Raw genomic sequence first — 22,962 nt, 5'->3', positions numbered from 1 at the left:
CTCTCTGCCAGTGTATTCTAGAAGAGGTTTCTCTTTGCTGAAAAGCATGCTTTGGCTTGAAGGAGTTGGCAAAGAGTGATGTTGGGTGAGTTGAGGCTCATTGAAACATCCTTGTAAACTGAAAGATTAATGTATAGACTTCTTTAAGCCAAGGCTGGTTACCCATTTTATGAATATTCCAAAAGAGCTGAGAATGTTGTTCAGATGAATATATCTGTACTTGCTGCTCAGACACACAAGTGTTTTTGACATGGTACCCACTGCAGATTTTGGATGGAAATCTCACAACTCACAGGTGAGTGTTTCTTGGATGCCTGATAAGGAATATGCATTCCCTGGAGTCTTGGACAAAATGTACTCCTTGATGATTCAGCATTAGGCCTGGTATTTGTGAAGTCATGGAAGTGACTCCTATGCTTAGAATATGGAAAGTAAAGAGAATTTTAATGCAAAAGGAAACCCCAATTACTAGGCAAAAGACAGCGAGAGCTCCAGTCTGAATCAAAGAGCAAAGAGTGTATTAAGCTGTACAAGGTAAGATAAAGCCTAGGATGTGGAAAAGGATAGAGGTATTGCAATGAATAACATTACTGTGCAGGAATTTTGAAGATTTGGTTGACACACATCATGAACCAAGAGAATGGTAAAATCCCTAGCTCTGGGCATAATGCCTCAGAAGAATAGTTAATATTGAAATGTATGTTTGGACTAACCACCTAGAGGCAAAAGGTGCCTTTTTGCCATGGGTGAATTTTGCACAAAGGCCAAAGTCAGATTTGGAACCAAAGATTTATGTGAGAAGCACCATGTGAAAGCATGGTGTTTCCCTGTGCAATGTATATCTGTGCCTCAGTGGAATAAAAGGGTTTCTGAAAAAGAGGGGAATGTATAAACCAGTAATTTTAACCCCTAATTTTAACTAGATTCCTTCACCAGCTCTCCAAGGAGCCTACCAGAGGAATCCCAGGTGACATGGCATGCAAGGGGAGCTGGAAGGCCGGGCAGAAGCCTGCAGTTGTGAGGTTTGGTGACTGTGGAGAAAATGCGCTCCTCTGGGTGCCTTTTGCATGATCCACATGAATGTATATATTGCAAGGACATCACTTTATGTGGGTTTTCCTTGTTCACAGGCAGTCTGGCAGAATGCACAGCCAGAGTGTATTTGCACCACACAACTGAAAAGATGAAGCACTTTTTCATTCAAGAAGGGAATTTGTTTCTTCCATAGGGATATCCTAGGATAACAATTTTTGCAATCAGCATTAGGGCGTCCTATCAGACATGAGAGGATAAGGGAAATTTTTTTTTTCTTTTCAGCTGTAAGAAAATTTTCTTACAACTTCTGTTTTAGGATTTCCTATTTCTACAGCTGGAGATTGTACTTTTACTGACAGGTTGGGTCAAAGACAACAAGTGCATTAAAAAAAGCCTTATGTGCTCAAGGGAAATTTATGGCGATACGTGTAAATGTACTAATGATATTCGTCTGTAGTTGACATACCAAAGATAAATGTCAACTTATCTATTTGTTAATGGATCTATTAAAAGCTGTGTTTATACTTTCTGTCTGTTTTTTTTTCTTTCTCAAGCACTTACACACAGATGGATTGTGCAAACAAATACTTCATTAATCGCAGGACTCAGAGCCAAGTGAACACTTTTGAGTCCAAAATAATGTCAATTAACCCAATTTAATGGCTTTCTTGATCCACCCCCACTTTTTAAACAGTTCTTTTTAGATTTTTTGTACAAGACCAGAGGGACACTGAGTAATTCTATACTATTGAAGGACTCTATACATCCCATTAAGAAAAATAGAATCTGTGCTATCAGAATGGCATAGCACCATGGAACATAAAGAACAACACAAACAACAAATCTAAATGCTTAATTAGAATGAGTCACTGAGGCAAAGTTGGCACAAACAGTCTAAGATTCCCAAGCTGTAGTGAGGTGATGAGGGGAAAAGAATCTTTTCTAAATATGATAACCATTTTGTTTAAAATAATTTCTAAGATACTTTTTCCCTACTACAAAACAGCTGCTTTTTCAGTATCAGCAGTTCAAAGAAATTTGTCTCTAAGTTGAAATAATGATTCATTATATGTGTAGCTACAACATATACCTGTAGGTTTGTCACTTAGGCACACAAAAAAATGTTTCACTAGGAGAGCTTTCTGGAGTTATATAACAAAAAACAGAGTTTTTTTTTCTCTGCCTAGCTGTGTAAATTAGAAAGAACTACTTAGCAGTCAATTATAATATGTGCAGTGCAAATATCAACCTGATTTTATGAAGGGGAAAACAAAAAATGTCTTAAACCAGAAGCTAAATCTGAAAACAGACAGCAACTGAATGTTTTGTTATGTCTTAATGACTAATAATAAAAATGTGAATTTTCAATTTAGTCTTGTATGGTATTTTCTGTAAGTGAAAAACCAAAGGGTTTAAAAAGATGCATCTAATCTTGTATTTTTGTGAGCTGTATTGCTACCATGTGGTCAAATGTTTGACTTCTGAATGAAATTCTGTGCAACAATATCACAAGTTACAAGCCAGTAAAATATTGCCTATCAAAAGCTAAAACCATAATATTTTCTCCCCTATTATCTCACTGGTATAAAATTCATTAACTTTGGCAGGTATAGATGAAATTTCTAACTAATTAGATGAAAAGATTTTGCTATACATGTGTTTCTGGCATGGTGTAAAGGATTAATCAGGTGATGCCACAAGACTCTGCAAATGGATAACAGATATTTTTTTTCCCTAGAGTGAAAAAACAAGGCACACTTTAAATAATATTTCCTGGGTACCAGTTATTGAATCTATGAAATGTTAAGGCTACAAGCATTTTTATCAATGTTCTTAGTTTTCTTAAATGTTCCCAGATAAGAAGGAGTTTTTAATAATAAAAACTTAAATGTGATGTTTTTCATACATCAACACATAAGGATTTTTTTTCATTTCAACTTTCTCAGACCTTCAACATCTTCCTATAAACCCATGCCATTTGAACAATTCCCATATCTGTGAAAACCCCCAATTTGCCATTAATCAGACAGAATTTGCCTCTGCTGAAAAAACCCTGTGATTGAGAACAATGTCTTCAATCTATCTCTCTGAGAAAATATTTAATAGTTCAGTCCTTCTGGACAATGTTAAAATAATAGCTTAAGCCTAAACTCCCATTTGGTTTTCTCATTATGCTCACTGGAGCTAATGGGACTATATGCATGCTTAAGCATGGACTCCAGGGCTTTGCTTATAGGCTGTAGTTCAGAAAGGAAAGGGGGTAATATTTAATCAAGGAAGCAAGTTTTAGTTCAAACTTCCACTGTCACTGTTATGTCTAATAGTGAAGGAAATTATTTAAAAACTGCTGGCACTCCGTCCTTATTCAGCATGATCTCAAAACCACAGAATGGTCTATTACATTTTTCTGCTACTTGAAACTTGGAGCATGAAAAGTTATGGGACTTTTCCCACAAATCCCTTGCCTGCAAAAACAAGCACTTACAGGACTGACCTGAAAATCCTGAAGTTCTTTCTGAGTTTTCTGGGAGCTGGGTAGAATCAGAGCCTTATAGTGCAGGCACCCAACTTAACACCTGGTTTGTATCTAAGCTCATTCAGAACCCAGCCTGCTAAACTGTTTAAAAAACAGTTTAGCAGGATGTCTTGGGAGCATGTCTAATGAATAATAAAGAGGTGTCTGCCTCTCAAATGTAGCTTGGGTCACTATTTTAAATTTCATTTCAAATTAAAAAAAAAAGGCTGAAAAAGGAAGTTTATATTTTAGTCCATAGCCTTTATATTGGATAAAATACTTATGTAGAAAGTGGTAAACTCTGGTTCAAAATCCTTCACTGCCACTTAAAACTACATCCATTTTAGGAATAAATATTATCCATTGACCGTAAAGACTTTCCAATGATGGGTCATGTTTTCATTCTGAATTTCAGTTGATTATAGATCATAATTATTATAAAATATATAAATTCTTACATGATAAAATATTGACATATTTATGTTGTGGGAAAAAAAAAAAGTCAGCATCACTTCATTAGGAAGACCTGTGGCAATTTTTCCTTCTGCTCCCTGTACTATTTATCTATTTTATATTTAGGAGTCTCTAAATAGCTTTGTGACCTGCCAATTCTGGTTCTTAATAGAGTTCACTTTGATCCACCTCGAAGGTAGGTCTGCCCATAGATGCATAGCATGACGTTACAGACTCTTTTGGTAGTGAAACTTTTATAATTTAGACATTGTATTCCCTAATTTTAGGTAATTGTTCTTTGTATTTTATATGTCCTATGCATTAAGATTGTCTCCTTTGTCTTTGCTGAGGCAAGTTTCCTGTTGACAGAGTCAGGAACAGAAATTTAATAAGGTAAGTTGGGCTTTGGTCAAAACTGAGATCTTCTATATATTACATTAGGATGTAGAAGACATTAACCCAATCTAGGGGATGGGAACATTAGCCAATATTTCACGTGCCTTGGTTTTATCATATTCCTACTAGGCCCTTTATATTCATCTGATGTTGAGTGAACCTCAGTATAATATTGCTTAAAATATTTTTTAAATATTCCCAAATCTTTGAAGTCATTAGACTTTATCAGGTGCAGCATTTCACATACCTTCTTTTTTATTTTTTCCTCTGTGGCAAATTATGTAAATGTAGATCATAATATGATGTGTTCTAGAAAATGTTTCCTTCCCTGTGGATGAGTACTTAATATTGCTGTTTGAGTGAAAGAAATAATTGTAGCACAGGATGCACCTAAGTCTAAGAGGATGTTGTATTGTTCTATTGAACTGCTGCAGCTTTTAATATTCAGAATTTTTGTCTCAGGTCTCTTAGAGTAGTGCTGTACAGAGTTATTCAATAGGTCAAGAAGGGCAATTATCAATATTTATTTACTTTTGTGTGGGTGTGTTTGTGCAGCAGTGCTGAAACGTTTCTTGAATTTGATTTCTGAAAAAAAAATGTATAGCCTGGTTTATATGCTTTGCATGATTGGTTTTGGCAAAACTAGATTTTTATTCCTGTATTTTGAGGTCTGGAGTGACCTGGAATGATCTATTCTGCCATTATACCTAGCACGTACCAGAGGTATCCCATGGGATTCAAAAAAACGTGTTAAGAACAACTGTCTTAACAAGTTTTAACTCCCTGGTTCCCAATAGGAATTGTTTCTTGGTTTATTATCATAAGCCAAGGAATAACTAAATAGGAGATGATCTACCAACTATTTAAGAAACAACTAAGTTACACATGACAAATATAACTCTGTATCTATATAGGGAATGCCTCTGAGAGATATAGGATTATGAAATCCTAGAAGATACAATGTATTCCTGTTGAAAATTATGAGATAAAAATAGCAGAGGCAGATTTGATGCAGTTATGTGCATTGCCTTTCTTAGTTTTACTGTAGTTAAACAGAAAAAATATAGGAAGACATGGATCATTATTACCAACTCTAATTGTGGTTTTTTGGTTTTTAAAAGTCAAGTAGTTCCATGGTGTGTATCTGACTCGTCACATATTTTCATATCCCTTAGTCCTTTGGCTATTAAAGCTGAACTTGAAAAAAATGAATTGGGAGCTCAAAAGGAGTCAAACATTAAATTGGTTTTTTATCTTTAGTCTGTAGGAAAGGCAGAGTCTGGTTGTGACAGCCTAAAGCAACCCTGGAGAGGCATGTTGCTTTCCTTTGGTCATGAGCAGGGCACTGGCTCCTGGGAGCAGCGTGTTACACAGCTCAGCTTTGCACTGGGTAAATTAAAAGCTGCTTCTTGTCTCTTGTCCCCATTTCCTACACATTTCCTGTTTTCCTTTTCTGTATTCATGCAGTATTTTGGAAATGTTGATTTTGACCAAGACTGAAAGATAAATAGGTAAGGCCAAAATGTATCCATCAGAACTCTGCCTGGTGGTAAAGCCCCCGCTGCTGCAGAGGCAGCAGGGAAGGAGTGCTGACAACAGCCCTCATCTCTGATTTCACACAGTTCTGGTCTCTGTCAGCCCTGAGACATGCCAGTCAACCAGGCAGCACACGACCTGGCATGCATCATAATTGTGAACATTAGCAGTATCTGCTTCTGACTCTTAGATGAGATTGTTTTTCTGGTATATGTATAAAGAAAAAGATTTCATAGAGAAGAGGGACTCATTGGTCAGTCTCCTGGGAGGTAGAAGTCGTTCTTCCACTTCTGAATCTTTTCTTCTGCAGGCCAAAAGAGCAAAGTTGCAAAAATTCTATTATTCAGAGCAAATAGGTTTCAAGGAGATTAAATATTGTATTGTGATGTGATAGCCCTTTCTATAGCACATCAAATTAGAAGGAAGCAGTGAGACAGAGGTGTCATGAAGTAATATTGCAATAACCTGGGAACTTGTCAGCATGTTCTGTTGGATGGTCAGGCCATCAGTGACAATATCCTGGAATTCCGCTACCGAATGTGACAAAGTTGTGCCCATCCCCTCAACTCTAAAAGATCCCTGGATACTGTATGAGTCCAAAATTAAAAGGAATAGAGAATAGCTTCTGAACAGAAATGGTTCCATTAGGGAAAATGAAAGCAGCAAAGAAACCTGAGTAATGATGAAGGCAACTATAGACTTAAAAAGTTGTATGCTGACTAGCAGGGAACCAACCAAAGGAAAAAGAACCAGAGATCTCCCGTATACCTAATTCTAAAGGAATTTCCTTATTTTCATTCCATGTTCTTCTTTGATGTTACATAGAAGCAGTGCACACAATGTTTTGTTAAAGTGGTTTTTAGATATCTATTTACAATTTAAATATTAATGTAGCAATTCTTTCAAGAATTAGGGGGTTATTGAAGCAGAGAGGGAAATACAGACCAGATTATATAATTTTGAGACACATCTTTAAGAGTTGCAAACCTGTTTTACTCTGTTCTCTTTACCCAAAGCAACGCTTTCTGACTAAAAGCCAGGGAAAAGCCATATAATGCAGCTGTGGTGAAATTTATGAGTGATTAGAGCTACAAAACTGTATGTTTTGGTTACATTAACATGCTACTCAGTATGTAGCATGGGCTGTGTTTGATGCACTTTTGGCTACTGCAGTTAGGACTCAGTCCCAGACACCAAATCCAAGCATAGCTCCCAAGGAAGAGAGGGTGAAACCCTGAATTATGGTCATACAAACAAAGAACAAACAAACTATTCACAGATGCTAGCACCATAAAACCTGGATGAGGTTTCCTGCAAGCTCCCGCAACCTGCCATATGCCAGAGGGATGCTACAGATATTGTGGCTGTTGGCAGAGAGAAGCACAGCCAGGAGAGGGAATGCTTCATTCAGCATGTTCCTCTTGCAGCCCCTGGCAATAGGTTTTCTGCAGTTTCCTACAGAGCTGCAAATAGAAACTAAAGCTCTGTCTGACTCACTGAACCTTTAAGAAGAAGACAGGTGAAAAAGAGTTTTTTTTTTTTTAATATCTTCAGGGTGTGTTCCCACTGCAGGACAAAGATTTTATTCTAGTTAGGATACGAGATGTCTGTTACTACTCACAAGTGTAAGGACTAAATTCTTAGTTCAAATTCTATTGTGATATTCAGTAATATTAAACTGAATTCAGTTTCATTTTTGAAAGAAGTAAAAAGGAAGATCTCTTTAAATTTTCTTAGCATAGCTGTTTCTTTCTTAAATTCTGTGGTAATTAAAAGCTGAATTTAGCCTTTTATGACTGACCTTCTAATTCTTCTCTCAAAGATCCCTGTGCATAACTTTGCTCTATATTTATTTAAAATCCTATTCCTCAGGGTATCCAGAGGAGAAGCCCTAGTAAATACCTGAGAGCAGTGTGTCCTCTTGGGATCCTGCATCTTGAGCATCCCAAATATTATCTATCTTTTGCTCCACCTCTTTAGTAGCATTCCTGTTTCCTTAGCTAACATAAGGGATCAAGGGGCAGCCCTGCAATGGTTCCACAGCTTTGAAAGCAGAAATTTCTTTTACATAAGCTTTATTTTTCAGTCACTGAAACATGGCTGATCTGAAAAAATTTGGAAAAAATTGACTTTTGGCAGGATGTTCAATATGTAATAGGATCATTTAATATTTGAGCTTCTAGAATAGTAGCTTAAATGCTCAAAGGTCAAAGTTGTATCCTGTGGGCTTTCTAAATTTCCATATTTATCTGTCTGGTGCATCTATCCAGCACCCCTGATTCTTTGGGCAGATCCTTGATTGCTTTTTGCAGTCAACTGGATCAAAGTCTGTGCAGCATGAAACGTGTAGTGCAGTTTATGAATCGTGTCTTCTGTATTACCCATTGGAAATGTATCCCTTCACTTCCACTTGGTGGGAAACAACTTTTCTGGTGTTGGGAGTAATAGCAGAAGGAACAGTAAAGTGTAAAAAGAAGCACAGGCAAAGGCATAGAGAACAAAAATGTTGCTTTGCAGTGTGACATTGTTTCACAGTTATCTATTTTTTCCCTAGTTTGTAGGAGTAGGAGAAACAATATTACACTTAAAAGAAGGATTGTGGGACTTCAAGTGTACTTTAATTTTTGAATATGTTACCTAAAAGTTCTGTTTTGTAGATATGAGGATAAATCACTATTTCTGCTTCATTGAACACGATTTTAGTGGCTGTCTTTTTTTGTCAGACTTCTAGTACTAAGATCTGTCATCATTGCATGTTCATTTTCTATGGCTCTAGCCAGCCCTTTAAATCTACCCCCAGGTTTGTGGAATAATTATGAGCACGAAAAGCCAAAAATATGACTTAAGATTAGCCTTGAAGTCTGCTTCAAACAGCTCTGGCCAGCAGCACTCTTATGGTTTTGGGCTGGTGGGGATCCCTGCTGCCCTGTGGGCAGGCGCAGTATCCTTGCTGGACTTGTGTGTGCAGAGCTGCCCCTGGCACATGGAAGAAATGAGACTCAGATGATACAGAAGATTATAAAGTTGTGGTAGGGGCGAACACCTCTATTGTCAAGGAAAGGGCTACCACAGCCTAACTCCTGCTCTGTGCCTTGTGTTGTAACTGCTACCAAAGACACCCTGCTGTTTTTCCAATTCCTCCAGCACCAGGAAGCACACGAGGAGCCTGCACTGGATGGCACAAAACAGTGCATGAAAACAGCTGAGGTTGCTGCGAAAGAGCAAGCTGGGGGATGAGTGCCAGTTCAGCTGCTTTGCTGCAGCTCTGCACCTGCACAGAGCAGAGTAGGGCAGCTGCAGACAGGTAGGTTAGTGCAGTAAAAAAAATTGAAAAATGCGCTGCTTGTTATTCAGCTTTTGTGTGGTTTGTACAAAATCTCTTGTGATGCTTTTTAACTTTGAGGCATCTTCTGGAGGGGCACAGATTCCCATGTGGAATGTCAAGTGATGGTACGCAAGGAATCAGTGTAATTTTGTGAACTGCTTTTCTCTTTGACTAGCTCTTCTCTATTTGACCAGATTAGGAGAAGCAGATGACATCAGAACAAAAATAACAGAGAAAATTCATGGTAATTGTAAATTATGAGGGTGTTGACACCAAGTATTGGACTGGAAGGTGGGAAGGGACAGAAGGGTCTAAGTATTCTGGATTGGAAGCGAATTGGTATCTTGGTCTGAGCCTTCCCAATCTGAGGTCATATCCTCAGAATGTACTGTATGTTTCTCTTTCCAAAGGAAGGAAGTATAATAATTTCAGCACTGAGAACCAGTACTACTGGAAATGCTTCCATAATGTTCTTAGGTAAAACAACAGATGCCTAAGCAAAAAAGCAAGTATGGCAGTGCTCCTATTTGTGAAGGTCTGAATAAGTCTGTTCAGCAAAAGCAAAATTTAGAACACATACTCAAACCACCAGTCTGTTTTGTGCTTATGTGCAAAGAACATGCTAAACAGAGAGATATGACACCCAAATACTCATTTGCCAGTGGAAAAACAGCCCCAAGTTAATACATAGAAACAGTTGTACATCTCCAATGCTAAATGAGCAGGAAACATAAACAAGGCTAAACAAAAATTAGCTTGAAACCTATGATGCCATGGCAAAGAATTGACAGTATGAAACACAGAGGTAGCTCTTCAGTATTATAATTTTATTATATCTTCTCAACAGAGGCTTCTCATATTCCCAATTCCACCTTTTGTTGGCAAATGATGAAGCATGATAATCTGTCAAATCACAGGTATGAACTGAACAATAATATTTAAGAAGATTCTTGTCTCCCTCTTTAAAAAAGAAAAATATTTTATGTTGATAATAGAAAAATCAATATTTCAGGGAGGGGTTGCAAATATGTTTATTCAGCTGTGCAAGTTTCTGCAAAGTTACCTCTTTTCACAGTGAAAAATTAAGTATGTAAGATTGGTATAAGTCTTATTTTTCTTTTTCACTTTTTATTAGGGCTGTTCTGGAATATTAAATCTGCATGCAACTACTGCAGACTTTCCTCCTCACTGATACTTTGTTTTATATGGAATATATTTTTACATCATTTAAAAATATTGCTCTCTACAAAACACTTTCATACTCTGTTTTTCATTTGCATTCCAAATAATTGCTGTAGGGTTTTGTTATTCTTAGCAAAAGGAGATAGATCCCCAGATGTATTTCCTTTTGTTTTTCTTTCTTCCTTCTCCCCTGTGTAAATACTCTTATAAAAGTAGATTTACCAAAAGACCATTCACTATAAAAAACTTCCTCAGTGGTGACATGATACCCCACACACCCACTTGTGTAGTCTTTATCAATAACAACAGAAACAGTGTCAAGTGATAAAAATATATGTGATTTAAATCAGCTGTTTTGGGAGTATATTTATTCAAGACCCTTCAAATGGAGATGAATAGCAGCTTTCTAAATGTGGTGTTATGAGGGTAAGCAAATGAGTCACTATTTGTATTCTAGAGCAATAGAGTTGGGCAAGAACAACACTGCAAGAGGGAGCAAGCAGTCGTATCTAACTGTTTATTCTATTACATTCATCACCACAGGGTGTATCTGTGCATGTGAGGTCAAGGTCAGTGATCCTTGCTCACATGAATCATTCTCAGCACTAATGAAAATCACCCCTGGTGCAGCATGTTGGAGCACCAACAGCTCCGGCAGAATTCTGGCACTCCTGACTCACTTGTGCGAGCCACAGTTCACAGGTGAGGCAGCACGGCAGCCGTGGGGGACATCTGGGGCTTGGGATGGATGAGAGCCTAACAGGGGCTATTGGTGGAGATGGGCATTGGGAAGAAGGAGGGTGATTTTTAACTGGAGGACAAAACAGCGCTGCTCTGGGCCAGCTATGGTTCCTTTACACCTTGGCTGTTTGAGTTTCAAAGCTGAAGAGTCTTTCAAAATGAAATACTAATTAAAATATCGCAACCTGGATCTGAGTTAGTTTCCAAATAAAGTTTTAAAATGATGAAACAAATCCTAATTATCTTTCTCCACAAGCTTTTTGAAATCAAGGAAACAGAGGTAGAATAGAGTGGCACAAGAAGGAGGGTTTATTTTTCTTCTCTCTCCCTCCTCCTCTTTCAGTCAGTGCAAATTCTGTATACACTTTCTCTGTGTTTCCATGTCCATATAGAAAGAAGGATACATTTTGTGGAAGCCCTGACCACACACACACACACACACACACACATATATATATGCATGTATGAAAAATATGAAAAATGAAAAATCAACGATGGAATAACTTTTCAGGGCTGCTGCAGTCACTACTATAATTTGATATGCAAACACATTTATTACTAAGATTGGAAACAAAAGTTATGCACATTATGTTTCTCGCAGTGCGATAATCCTTCTACAGAAATTTTGGCGGCCCCTCGCCAAAGCCATGGGAGGAACTCGATGGCCGGAGGAGTCCCCAGGACTCTAGCGAGGAAGAAGAGGGTGCTCCGAGGAGGTGAGGAAGGGAGGGAGGCAGGCTGTTGTCTCACCACACATGGTCTTGTGGGAAGTGGGAATCTCAGGTTGAGTTACTCATCGGTATGGAGTCAGGAGTGCGCACAACCAATGATTTTGATGGCAGGAGGTAACGTACACATGTTTTTCAGGGAAGGTGCTGTAGGAGGACTTGCCGGCGGGCAGGAGGAGGTTTGTGCCGGGGGCTGTCATTTCCCAAGCGCGGAATTCTTCTCATCCCAGGAGCGCATCACCGCCGCCTCCGATGCTCTCTCTCCCTACGGTAGGAGCAGGGGGCTGGCGGCGCACGGACCCGGCCGGGCAGGGGGGGCGGGCGCGGTCCCCAGGGCAGCTCCCGGTGCCCGGAGAGCGGGGCGGGGGGCGCGGGGCGGCGCTGCCCGGGCTGGGCGCTGCCCGCCCGCGCTGATTGACACCGGCCCGGGCGGAGGCGGGTCCGCGGGGACCGCGCTGCTCCCCGCCCGCCGCCGCCGCCGGGCAGCGCGTCCCGCGCTCCGCCGCCGCCCCCGCTCTCCCGCCGGGATCGCGGTGCCGCCCGCGGCATGGCCGGCGCGCTGGGCAGGGGGGCGGCCAGCTGGCGGATGCGGAGCGCGGCGGGCGGCAGGAAGGAGAAGGCGCCGGGCGCCAAGCCCCAGCCCCGGCACGGTAAGGGGGCGGCCGCGGCGGGGCTCGGCGGGACGGGAGCCCCGAGGTCCGCGCGGGGCAGCCTCGAGGCCAACTTGCTTGGGACTTGTATTGCCCGGCCGGGGCAGGGGGATCCTTTTCTCCTTCCCCCTCCAGCGGGGGAGGAGGGAGAGGAGCTCCCTGCTCCCAAATTCCGCCGAGCTGCGCCTTATGTCTTTCATTTGCCGAGGCGAAAAGAGAGGAACGGTGTTCGCGCGCGTTTTGGCATCTTGCTTTGACAGCGGCTTCTTCGATAATTTTTGCAGAAAGCATTTCTCATCTGGCAAACGCCAGTGAACCTGAGAAGAGTCCCCGAAATCTCTTTTGGCTTTCACGATCTTAATGCCCGGAAAGCACTGTTGAAAATATTGCCCTGTGTGCTGTTGTCTCCTCCTCCCTTACTTGTTCGGGGAGACAGATGCTCTCTTTGAAGGCTGAGCAGCACACAGACAGTTCTACCAAAATCAGATCCTGACTTTGAAGACATAGAGTGGAGTGGTGTTTCACGAACTATGGAAAGCAGTTGTTGAGGTTCATGACCCTTGTGTGCTAAACATTGAATGCAGTTTACCCAGAGCCAAGGCTGTCATGTACGGTTTCCTTACTGTGCTGCCTGGCTGTCACTGATCTCTGCTTTGAGGAACAAACCCAACTGGTTGTGGATCTGCTTGCAGTGTCTGGAAATCTCACTAGAATCTGTTCTAGCTGTGTGTTCCCCTTTGGGTTTTAAATCCACTATTCGGATAAGTGGGTTTGCAGAGGTCTCTGACCCAATCCTTCTGGGGTGAAGTAACAGCTTAAGTTGTGCTTGAGTTCTGCATCAATTTGCATTTGTTTGTTGTTGTTTATGTTAGTCCCCAAAGTAACTTTGTGTCTTTTCCTGAGAAGCTAATTTGGCTGAAGGAGTGATTTGTACTCTTTACATGTCCAGAGGTTGCTGTAGCTCATTCAGTAATCTTGATGACAAAAATGTTGGGATGGTGGGGAGCCTGGTACCTCAGGTGTTGGCATTTTGAGAAAATGCTTGCTAAGAAATAAATACACTCAAATGCAGGTCTGAAATACAAGCAAACTCGGTGTTTCTTCCGATTGACTGTCACCTGGATGTTTCTGAGCTGGAGTGCTTCTGCAGCAACATCTCCTTTTCCATTTTGCTTCTTTGTGCCCCTTTCACAAGCCAAAAGAGGAAACAGGCTAAAAGTTGGGGCAAAGATTTTGTCAGTGGATGTCAAAACCCCTCTAAAATAAATTCTGTAGGGAAAAAAAAGTGTTATCCATTTAGAGAAGAAAAGTGGTTGTTTAAAAGTAATTGTAAATATTTATCCTATTAATTCTGAGTGTAATGCTGGTAGTAGGGACTCACATGTTGATGTTCATGGGATTCATTTAAGTTGGGTACCTGTTATATGTAGGTATTACACAGTAGCTGGGCACACAGACCAAAATAAAATTCTGGATGCAGTGAATTCAGTGGGAATTTTGCCACTGACCTAAGAAGAGCCAGAATTGAATCCACAGACTGTGTAGTGTGAGGTGTCGGGCCAAACTGAAAACATTTGGCTGATTCAGCTGTGCAATTGTGGCAAAGTTTATAATCCTGCATATGCTGCTATGATTAATGTATTATCATAACAGCTCTAAATTAAATTAGTTAAATTATGGAGTTATAAAATAACTTGGTTCTGATTTACCCTAAGAAAAAAGGTGTGGTATGCTTCAGTCTATCAGGATTGCTTCTTATAAATGTTTTCTAAAGTATCGTATCATACTGAATTCACGTTTAAGTAGTTACTGCAACAACACAGAACACTGAATTACAGTGAAGCCCATGCACTTTGCATCCTTTCAACTGTCATTTAAAAATAAGCACTCTATTGTATTGCCTTTGCAAAGTGAACTAGACTTAGTCACCAGATCATTTACTAACCTTTGAGAGCTCCAAATGCAAGGTAAAAATGAAATTAGAGTAATCTGCATGTCCTTAATACTGATTGTGTGCTATAGGGAAATATTTGGGGGGAAAAGCCAAAGATGTGATATTACTTTAGTATGCTTACAAAATTTTCAAAGTTACAGAAGCACTCTCTTTTCCAAGAATGAGCTTTTTAGTAAATTTCAGCTTTTGCAAGCAGTGTTGATAAATTCATCATGCAGGAACAGTGAACTTACTGAAGATGTTTAAGCTAAAGCATTAGAGGGGTTATAAGTGAAATACAGCTAAAAGTAAAATTGTGGTATATGAACTGCCAATGATTTTTAACTAGCAAAGAGACAGGCACATTGGACTCATTTATACCTGCCTGCATTCAGTTATCAAAGGGAGGTGGGAACTGTTCACAAGAGAGCTATATGAAATACTTTGAAATTTGGGAAGTAATATTTCTTGGGAAGTAATATTTCTTCCTAATCTCTGGTTTTGCTACAAAACCATTTAAATGGGCCACCATCCTGCCTTGGTAGAAGGTGTCATAGCTCTATGGATCTCAACAGCATTGTTATGATTGACACCATCTGAAGACCATGCACAATATTTCTGTGTATGTTTGGATTAAGATATGTTTATTTGGGCATCACTTAAGGATCTAAATTGGCAGGGTGCATGTTGAATTGCAGCTGAGCAAACCTGCCATTTAACTGAGTCAGGTTACAAATATTTTCCAGCTTTGATATTCTTCTCACCTTTTATATGAGGACTTATGGAGACTTTTTTATACTTTTCTGATATTTAAAAATACAAATATGAAAATGTCCTTGTGTTCTCATGTGTAAAGTTCTTGTTTTACAGGATTTTTGGTTTCATACCATGTAAAGCAATATAAAGCAGAACTAGCATTCCCACCCATCGTGATCTATACAGTAAATGAAGTCTTGTCAAGATTCCAGCAAAAAGTTCAAGATCCTGTTGAGATGATGAATATTAGGAGTCTTGTAAAAAGTCCATTTTAAAATTATTTAATGTTGGGTTATCATTGGCAACTTACCTGTAAAATTTCCAAAGAACTTGAAAACTGACAGCTGTAGCCAGAATTCTATTACAGATTCTCTTTAGGCAGAAGAGATTAAGTAACATAACAAAAAATATGTACATAAAGTTATATTATAGTGTACTGCTTGAGAAAACTTTGAAATATTTGTATGAGGAAACCTCCTCCCTTGAGGAGTAAATATGGAAAGATTGTGACTAAAAGCTATGAAACAGAAATAAGTTTTAAATTACTTTGTATCACCAGAAATAACTTCTGGAGAGAAAGCAATGTTTTATATTCCTTTTAAAACTATGTGAAAGTTACGATAAAAACACTTACCAGGGAAAACCAGCACAGGTAAATAGTGCTGGATGTATGTATAGGAGTGTGTTGTCAACACAGGTGCAGCTTTAGACAGAAAATATTTACTTTCAATTTATTTGATTTTTTTTTTTAAAGAGCTCATAAAATGTGCCATATTTAGAGTGGCAAGTGCAAGTCCTCAGCCAGCACAATGAAACCAGTTGGTTTTATGCTAATATATTGAATTATACCCTGGTAGGCTGGATAGATGATTATGAGCTCTAGCAACACAGACTACAGTTTCACCTGGATCTGCTGACTAATTTTAGTCTTCACCTATCTGGAGTTGTCACAGAATAAGACAAAACCGGTTGTTGCCATATCTGTTCGGTGTAATGGAAAGGTTGTAGTGTGGGAAGGGTGAAAGTAAATGTATTATTGCTGCAGAGATGTGGTCTCTTCCAACTGTGTTGAACTGCTGGGAGAATGGAGAGAGAGGGAAAAAGAACTCTACAAAGCTGTTCATAGTTCTCCTCTTGAATGAGCTTAGTTGTATGCACAGTGCAAACATCCAGGTTGCTCCTGGACTGGACTAATTCCACAGTTAGTAAGGAATTTAGTAAGGAAATTAAATTATGCTTGAACTTTCCATTTTCAAATGTTCTCATCTTTTTACATTTCTTCTTGAAATATTCAAGAATGTGCTTCAGTATTTTCTGTTGGCTTTTCCTTGTCTTCGTTCTCTGTCTCCTGGGAAATAATGTTGTTGGTCGTGTTGAGGTAGTCATAACCAAATCTTCTGTTTTGCTTGAGGCAAAGTTCTCTCACCTCACTTTTTACATGTGCCTTATTGTAGCATTTGTGAAAGTAAATGTCTGAAATTAACACAGGCTATATATATATATATATATATATATATGTATGCATGTATGTATATGCTTAATATAAAGGAATAGAACTTTTCTTAAAGCAAGTAAACATCTTTTTTGTGATCAGCTGGAATAATCTGCAGGTAGGTTTTAAATATTGAAACATTTTCCTAGCCTATATGTTCAGAATGTGTGAACATTGATGTTATTTCTGTTTACATCTACTGACACTTTGATGCCTCAGCCAATTTTGGGGTCTCATTAGTAAGGCAGTGTTTGCTGTGTAATGCAGACTTTGCTCTGAAGGCAAGACTTTCCAAACAAATGGATGGGTAAGGAAGGGTTTTGGCCTGGAGAAAAAGAGGGGTTGGTTTATCAAACATATTTTATCTTGATTAGCCTTTCCCTTTTTCCTTTGATGTAAGTGCTGGCTAGCTGTTGCCTCTTTCTGTGGTTGTTTCTGTTTTTTTTTTTTTTTTTTTTGTAAAAACTTATTTGCTTATTTCTTTTGTTTTGTTTTTCAAATTATTCCCTGTAAGAACGGTGATACCCTAGTGGATGCCTAGTTCATAGAAGAGGATATTTATGATACTGATAAAACCTAGCATTATAACTTCCTCAATTAGAGATAAGTAACCAGAGCTAAAAATCCACAGATTATTCTAAATTTTAATTTATGATAGAATGAAAAACCCACCATCTAGATCTTAGAAGCAGACTCCAAATACAGTTTTCTAATATTTATTTAAATCTAATTTTGGCACAGAAATGTAGTTAAGAAACCAAAGACTTCCCTTCCATTTCATAACCAGATCTATTTTTCTGACTTTTATTTTTTTATGGAACATTTGTCTAGTTTTAGTCAGACAGAGTCTCAAGTCACCTTGCTGGGAAGTACAAGGTGTGATCTGAAAGGAAAAAAGAAAGAATCACTTTCCTGATCATTTGGCTTTTATTGTTGAAAATTCTGAAGCTAGGTGAAATGATTACTCTGACAGAACTATAGAAAATATCTCATTTCAGTACATTCTAAAAGATTTTATATTTTGAGTAACCCTGGCTCCAGGGCATTTTATACTTGCTTCTGGAAGTTTCCAGTCCTATATTCAGTTTAACATCTCTGCCTTTGTCTTTCCATTTAGCCTTGCCATGTTAAAACAATGAACCATCTTGTCCATTAACTACAGTTGGAATGTCTGTTTGTGCACTGAATTTGTTTTGTCATATTGCCTTAATAATTGATTGGAACTGTGGCAACTCTTGACTGCTTTCCCCTATGAATTTGGGCTATTCCCAGGGCTGTTCTGAGCAGTAGAAGCATAAGCCATCCCCAGAACTGGAATGTCTTTACCCTCTAAGGATTTAACTTCCTTCTGAAACTGTTCTCATTTTCTGTCCTCATGCATATGACATTGTGTAGAGGGTGCAATATTTCCTATAACAGCTGAACAAGGAATGTTGTTATTGTAGGTTCACTTTGATACATTCTGTTTTGTTGATGGGTTTTAAATTGGTGCTGATTAATATGTTGAAGCATTAAATAGCAAGTTAAATAAAACTCTAATGGCATTCTTTGAATAATTTAGAGAAGTGGCATGGTGCAAAGGAAGGGGCTACAGGACAGGGAGGCTGAGCCAGCAAATGCAAATTTGTACCTCTTGCCTTGTGAGTGAGCTTGAAGATAGCACTTTGGTTGCTATTTAGACAGTGTTTTGAAAATAAATGCCCTTTTAATAAAAAGGCATTACACTGGCAGTTCCTTGAGTTATTAAATAGCATTTGCCTTAACTATGTAGTAGTATAATTGAGATATTTTCTTTATTTACATGAAAAAAAATCTTTGTTTCTTTTGGAAGGTAAATTTTGAAGGATCTTCTTAATAAAGAAGCCCAAAATACTGTTTAAAATGTGTTCTTTTTAAGATGGCTTTGTGGTCTTGTCTTGTGCACTGTGATACCTAAGAATATTTTTTGTGTGTTCTGTATGACCGATTTTCATTGAGTTGTGGATGCCACATTCCTGTGGAAAGCATCAAAAGTAGAAACGGGGAGTAAGAACTAGAGGGTAGAACCTTCTCCTGAAGGCAGATTAAAGTAGAACTGTTAGTTTGTGATAATGAACCCAAGAACCTGTGGATAAAAGCAAGAAAAAAGTGTTGTTATTGTCAGTGACTGCATTGTGCTTTGCTGTACAAACCATTCCAGTATTTTGTTCAATACTTATTGCTCTGAAGCTCTGAAACTACAGAGCTGTCTAAACTGCTGGCATTTGTAGTGAGGGGGAGGAATGGGAGGTTGAGAAGAGATACTCCTTCTCCAGAAGTTGGGTTGAGTAAATTCATGTAGTGTAACCAGATGTCCTCTTCAGTTTCATCTCTTTGGCTGATTGTCACTGTGGTTTCATGTGGGAGGTCATGGTTGCTGCTAGACGAGAAGTGGGTGGGAGTAAAATTTTTTAGGAGGTAAGTGAGAGGAGGTTCTGTAATGAGAAGCTGTACACAGAGAGATCAAGGGACCCCTGCATTACATTCATATCAGCAGGACTGCCAAACAGATGAGATGCTGTGTTCTGGAATGGGCAGAATGTTTCAAGACTTCTGCATCATTTTTAAATATAAGACATCTTCATAATCAAGTCCTGACATCAGAATTGTGTTCCTTGCAATGTTCAAACCTGAATTAGAGGGAATGGGAACACAAGATTCAATTTTTATTTAACTTAGAGGTGTGAATTTTTGGCTTTCTAGCTACTTGGAATTCCAAGATATATTCAAGCCTGTAAATCCATTTAAAAGCTGGAAGAAAGTGGTTTTTTTAGATCACTGTATATGTTTTAGGGAAACACGGTCTTTTCCAGTCCCGATGACGTTGGAATTCTCTATGGCAGTCCAGCTATTGATTTCTGTTAACACTGAACTTGCCTGAGGGCTGTCAGTTGTTTGCGTTAATGGTACTGCTGGGTGCAGCCTAAATTGCTTTGAGCATTTGGCCTACAAAGGCAAGTTCCAATGAAGCAAAAGAGAACTTACCACTGCTTATATTCATTGTGCAGTTGTGGAGAATTTCCTGTTATTTTTCACTGAGAAGTGGTAATAATCTGCTTAGAACAGAAGCATATATTGTTGGGGGTTTTGTTTGCGTGGGTAGTCTTTGTTTTCTTAATGTCCAGGCTGAAGAGCTAGTCCCAGCTCAATTACTTTAATTTTTGGGAGAGGACTGTATTGCAAGTGTAAAGGTGGGAAAAGGATCACCTTACAGAAACTGCAGTGGCTGGAGTGAGATTCTGATCTTGGAAGGGTTTGATCTTGTGGGCTGTAACTGCTTGCTGTATGCACCAAATCAGGGAGCTGATTTTTCAGGCTTTCTGAATTCTTCTGTTTTGGCACAGGGAGAGAGCACACAAATGATCTCACAGAAGAGATGATTAAGTGACACCTGAGAGTTTTTCAGAGTTCTTAGCAGCACTGAGCAGTTGTTCCATTGCAGGGAGGGTTAAGCTGAAGAGCATCCTTGACTAGCTTATTTTCCCTCTTATTCCTGCAACAACATTATGCCAGTTTGATGGCAGATGGACATTTTTAGCCCAAGGCTTTTGTATTCTGCAAACTCAAACTCTGTTTTATGATTTCCTTAGCAGAAAAAAGAGGAAAGTGACAAAATTATTTATTGATGTATTTTGACAATTGTATGTGGCTGTTTGATGGTGGTGGTGGGGGGGTTGTTTGTTTGTTTGTTTGTTTTAAAATCTAGATAAAATATTTAGATCAAATAAGTTCTGATTGTATTCAGCATATCTAGTGGAAACCTGAGGAATTCATAGAATGATTCAGGTTGGAAGGATCCTAAGGAACATCTCTAGTCCAGTTTCCTGCTCTATGTCAGCTGTGAGATAAGTTTGCTCAAGGCTTTCTTCAATCCAGTCTTGAAAACATCCAAGGAAGGAGTGCACAAAGTCTGGCAACTGGTTACTTTTTCACATCAAAAACCCAAAGAGCGCCTGATAATTTTGGAAAAGTGGGAGTTCTAGATAACTGGCATCTTCCTAGAAATAAGTCCAAGAGTAAGTGGTGCTGAAGTGATTCCACTGATGATCTGAAGTACCACTTACCAAATATAATGAAAGCTGTCTTATTTTGGGATGTTCCAGAAAAGATACTATGGAAAACTAATAATTTGCTAAATCCATAATGTTCTGAATAAAAATAAGTCGAACTATTCCTAGGCTGGCAGCCCATTATCTGAGTTCACCTAGAAACTTAGCTAACTTTTTGAGAAGTACAGAGGAGTATGCCAGCTGTCTGGCCCTTCAACTCTGCACGAACCAGAAGTGCAGGTAAGAGTTTGTGATGAGAAGGGTCTTGGCAACCTGAGTAACTGAAATGTTCCAGTGTCATTACAGCACAGAAGTGTCAGGTCATTATGGAAAGAGTCTGAAAGACAATGCTTTACTTTTTGTTTTGGTTTGGTTTGGTTTTGGTTTTTTTTGGTGTGTGTCTTTTTGTTTTGCCCTGTTTGGGTTTGTTTGTTTTGTTTTTTTTTTTTTTTTATCTTCCACAAGGTCCCAGCTGTGGGACAGTAATGAAACTGCTTGTTCTGATGTCCCACTTGACACCCTGCCCATAGGGTGGGTGCGTGGGTTTCTCTGGATGTCCCCTGTGTCTGGCTTAAGGAATTTCACAAAGAGCCAGCAGCTCCACTGCATCTTTATGTCCTGGTATCTTCTTGCATACAAACCTACAAGTGAATTTCACAATTTTCTGTCAATATTCTTATGTAAGATATCTCCATGTAACATAGCCTGCATGCAGTAGTACAACCTTGCTGGTAATATATTTTCCTGATATAAAAGAGTACTGTTTTTCTTTAAAAAAGCACATCATGACTTTTGGTATTAACTGCTATTGTCCCACATATCCTAATTAATTCAGCTATTTGGTATAATTAATTTGTTAATGCTTCTCCATTCATGTAATAAGAAATATTGGTCCACCAGCAGTCTCAAGGCAGTCATGTTAAAAGATTGTTTAGAGACTCACTTTCATTGCTTAATAATGTTTTAATAAGGCCTTTCATTGAGCTCTGTGGCCATTAAAGTCTTATTTTTGAAATTTTCTCTTCCTTCTCTTGTCCTCAAGTGTTTGTTTTTTGTTTTGTTTCCTTTAAATCTGACATCAGATTTTATCTTTATTCTACTGCTCTTTGTAGGGTTTGTTTTTAACAAGTAGAAGAACTTCTATCAGTACAGATATGATTCAGAAATCTTTGATCAGTGATTTTCCTTGAAGTCCTGGTAATACTTCAAGTTTCAAAGCTAGGGACAAAAGATGATTGAGAAACTAGTTTGGTAAATAGAAGTCATTTATGATTTTCCTAATATAGGGAAAAAATAAGAACTCTATCTGCTACCAAAATTCCAAAATTGTGAAAATTTGGCAGTGGCTGACTCTGTGATGCAAATCCCAAGATAGATTTCTCCCATTTCTGATATTTTACATGTTTCTTAAGAATTAGCATTTGTACTTCAACAGTTGTTTTTTAAAACGTGTCTATGTTTGAGAAAGGGTGTGTGAAGCCAATCCATACAGGAGAAGGAATTGCTATGTACTAATAGCTTTTTCAGGAACGTGTGTTCTCTGGTCATAACTTACAGAACCTGAACCTAGCACAAAAGAACGTGCAGAGCGAAGGGTGCCGTGAGGAGCTCTCACTGTCAGAGCAGCGCTGCGCAGTGCGTGTCTGTGTTTGCCACACTTTGCTATCTGTGTGTTTTTGCCACAGAAGACATGCAGCAATCACAGCAGGCACTACTGAGCAGCGTGGCTGGGAGCTCTGCTGCCATCTGTGTTAGCTCTGCCTGCTCCTCTTGTGTGCTTGCTTCCATATGTGTGTAGTTCAGCACTTAGTCTCTACAGCCATTGGAGTAATAGATCTGAAAACAGTTGTGATAATTGAATGATGGCAAACAGTCATTTAAGAAGTTAATTACATTGTTTTCAATATATGTTCTAATTTTTTTTTAATATCTCTTACTCCTTCAGAAACATTTCATGAGATACTGCTGCTCAGTCCAAGCTTGAACTCATCACTTTTGGCTTTGTACATCGGAATAGCCTCCACAGCAACCACTGTGATGCCATAAACAGAGAGTTTGACTTCAGGTGAAGAATGTAGGCAGTAAAAGCAGAATAACCCATAAAGGAAAATGTGGGAGGATGGGGAAGACAGGGAAAGTGATTATTTTGGCTT

At 38.9% G+C, this 22,962-nt stretch overlaps 1 protein-coding gene across 1 annotated transcript in view; it reads left to right on the top strand.

The window, feature by feature from the left end:
• Positions 1 to 12,446: 12,446 nt before the first annotated feature.
• ZNF385D (zinc finger protein 385D) overlaps positions 12,447 to 22,962 on the top strand; it is a 417,272-nt gene continuing 406,756 nt past the window's right edge. The window contains exon 1 of the mRNA XM_030963381.1: positions 12,447 to 12,561. Coding sequence (XP_030819241.1) covers positions 12,459 to 12,561 — 103 coding nt within the window. The 5' untranslated portion in view covers positions 12,447 to 12,458. The remainder of the gene's footprint in view (positions 12,562 to 22,962) is intronic.

Source organism: Camarhynchus parvulus, chromosome 2 (assembly GCF_901933205.1).
Source record: "Camarhynchus parvulus chromosome 2, STF_HiC, whole genome shotgun sequence".
Taxonomy (NCBI): Eukaryota; Metazoa; Chordata; class Aves; order Passeriformes; family Thraupidae; genus Camarhynchus; species Camarhynchus parvulus.
Note: the sequence above shows the minus strand (reverse complement) of the source record. Positions and strands in the feature narration are given on the sequence as shown.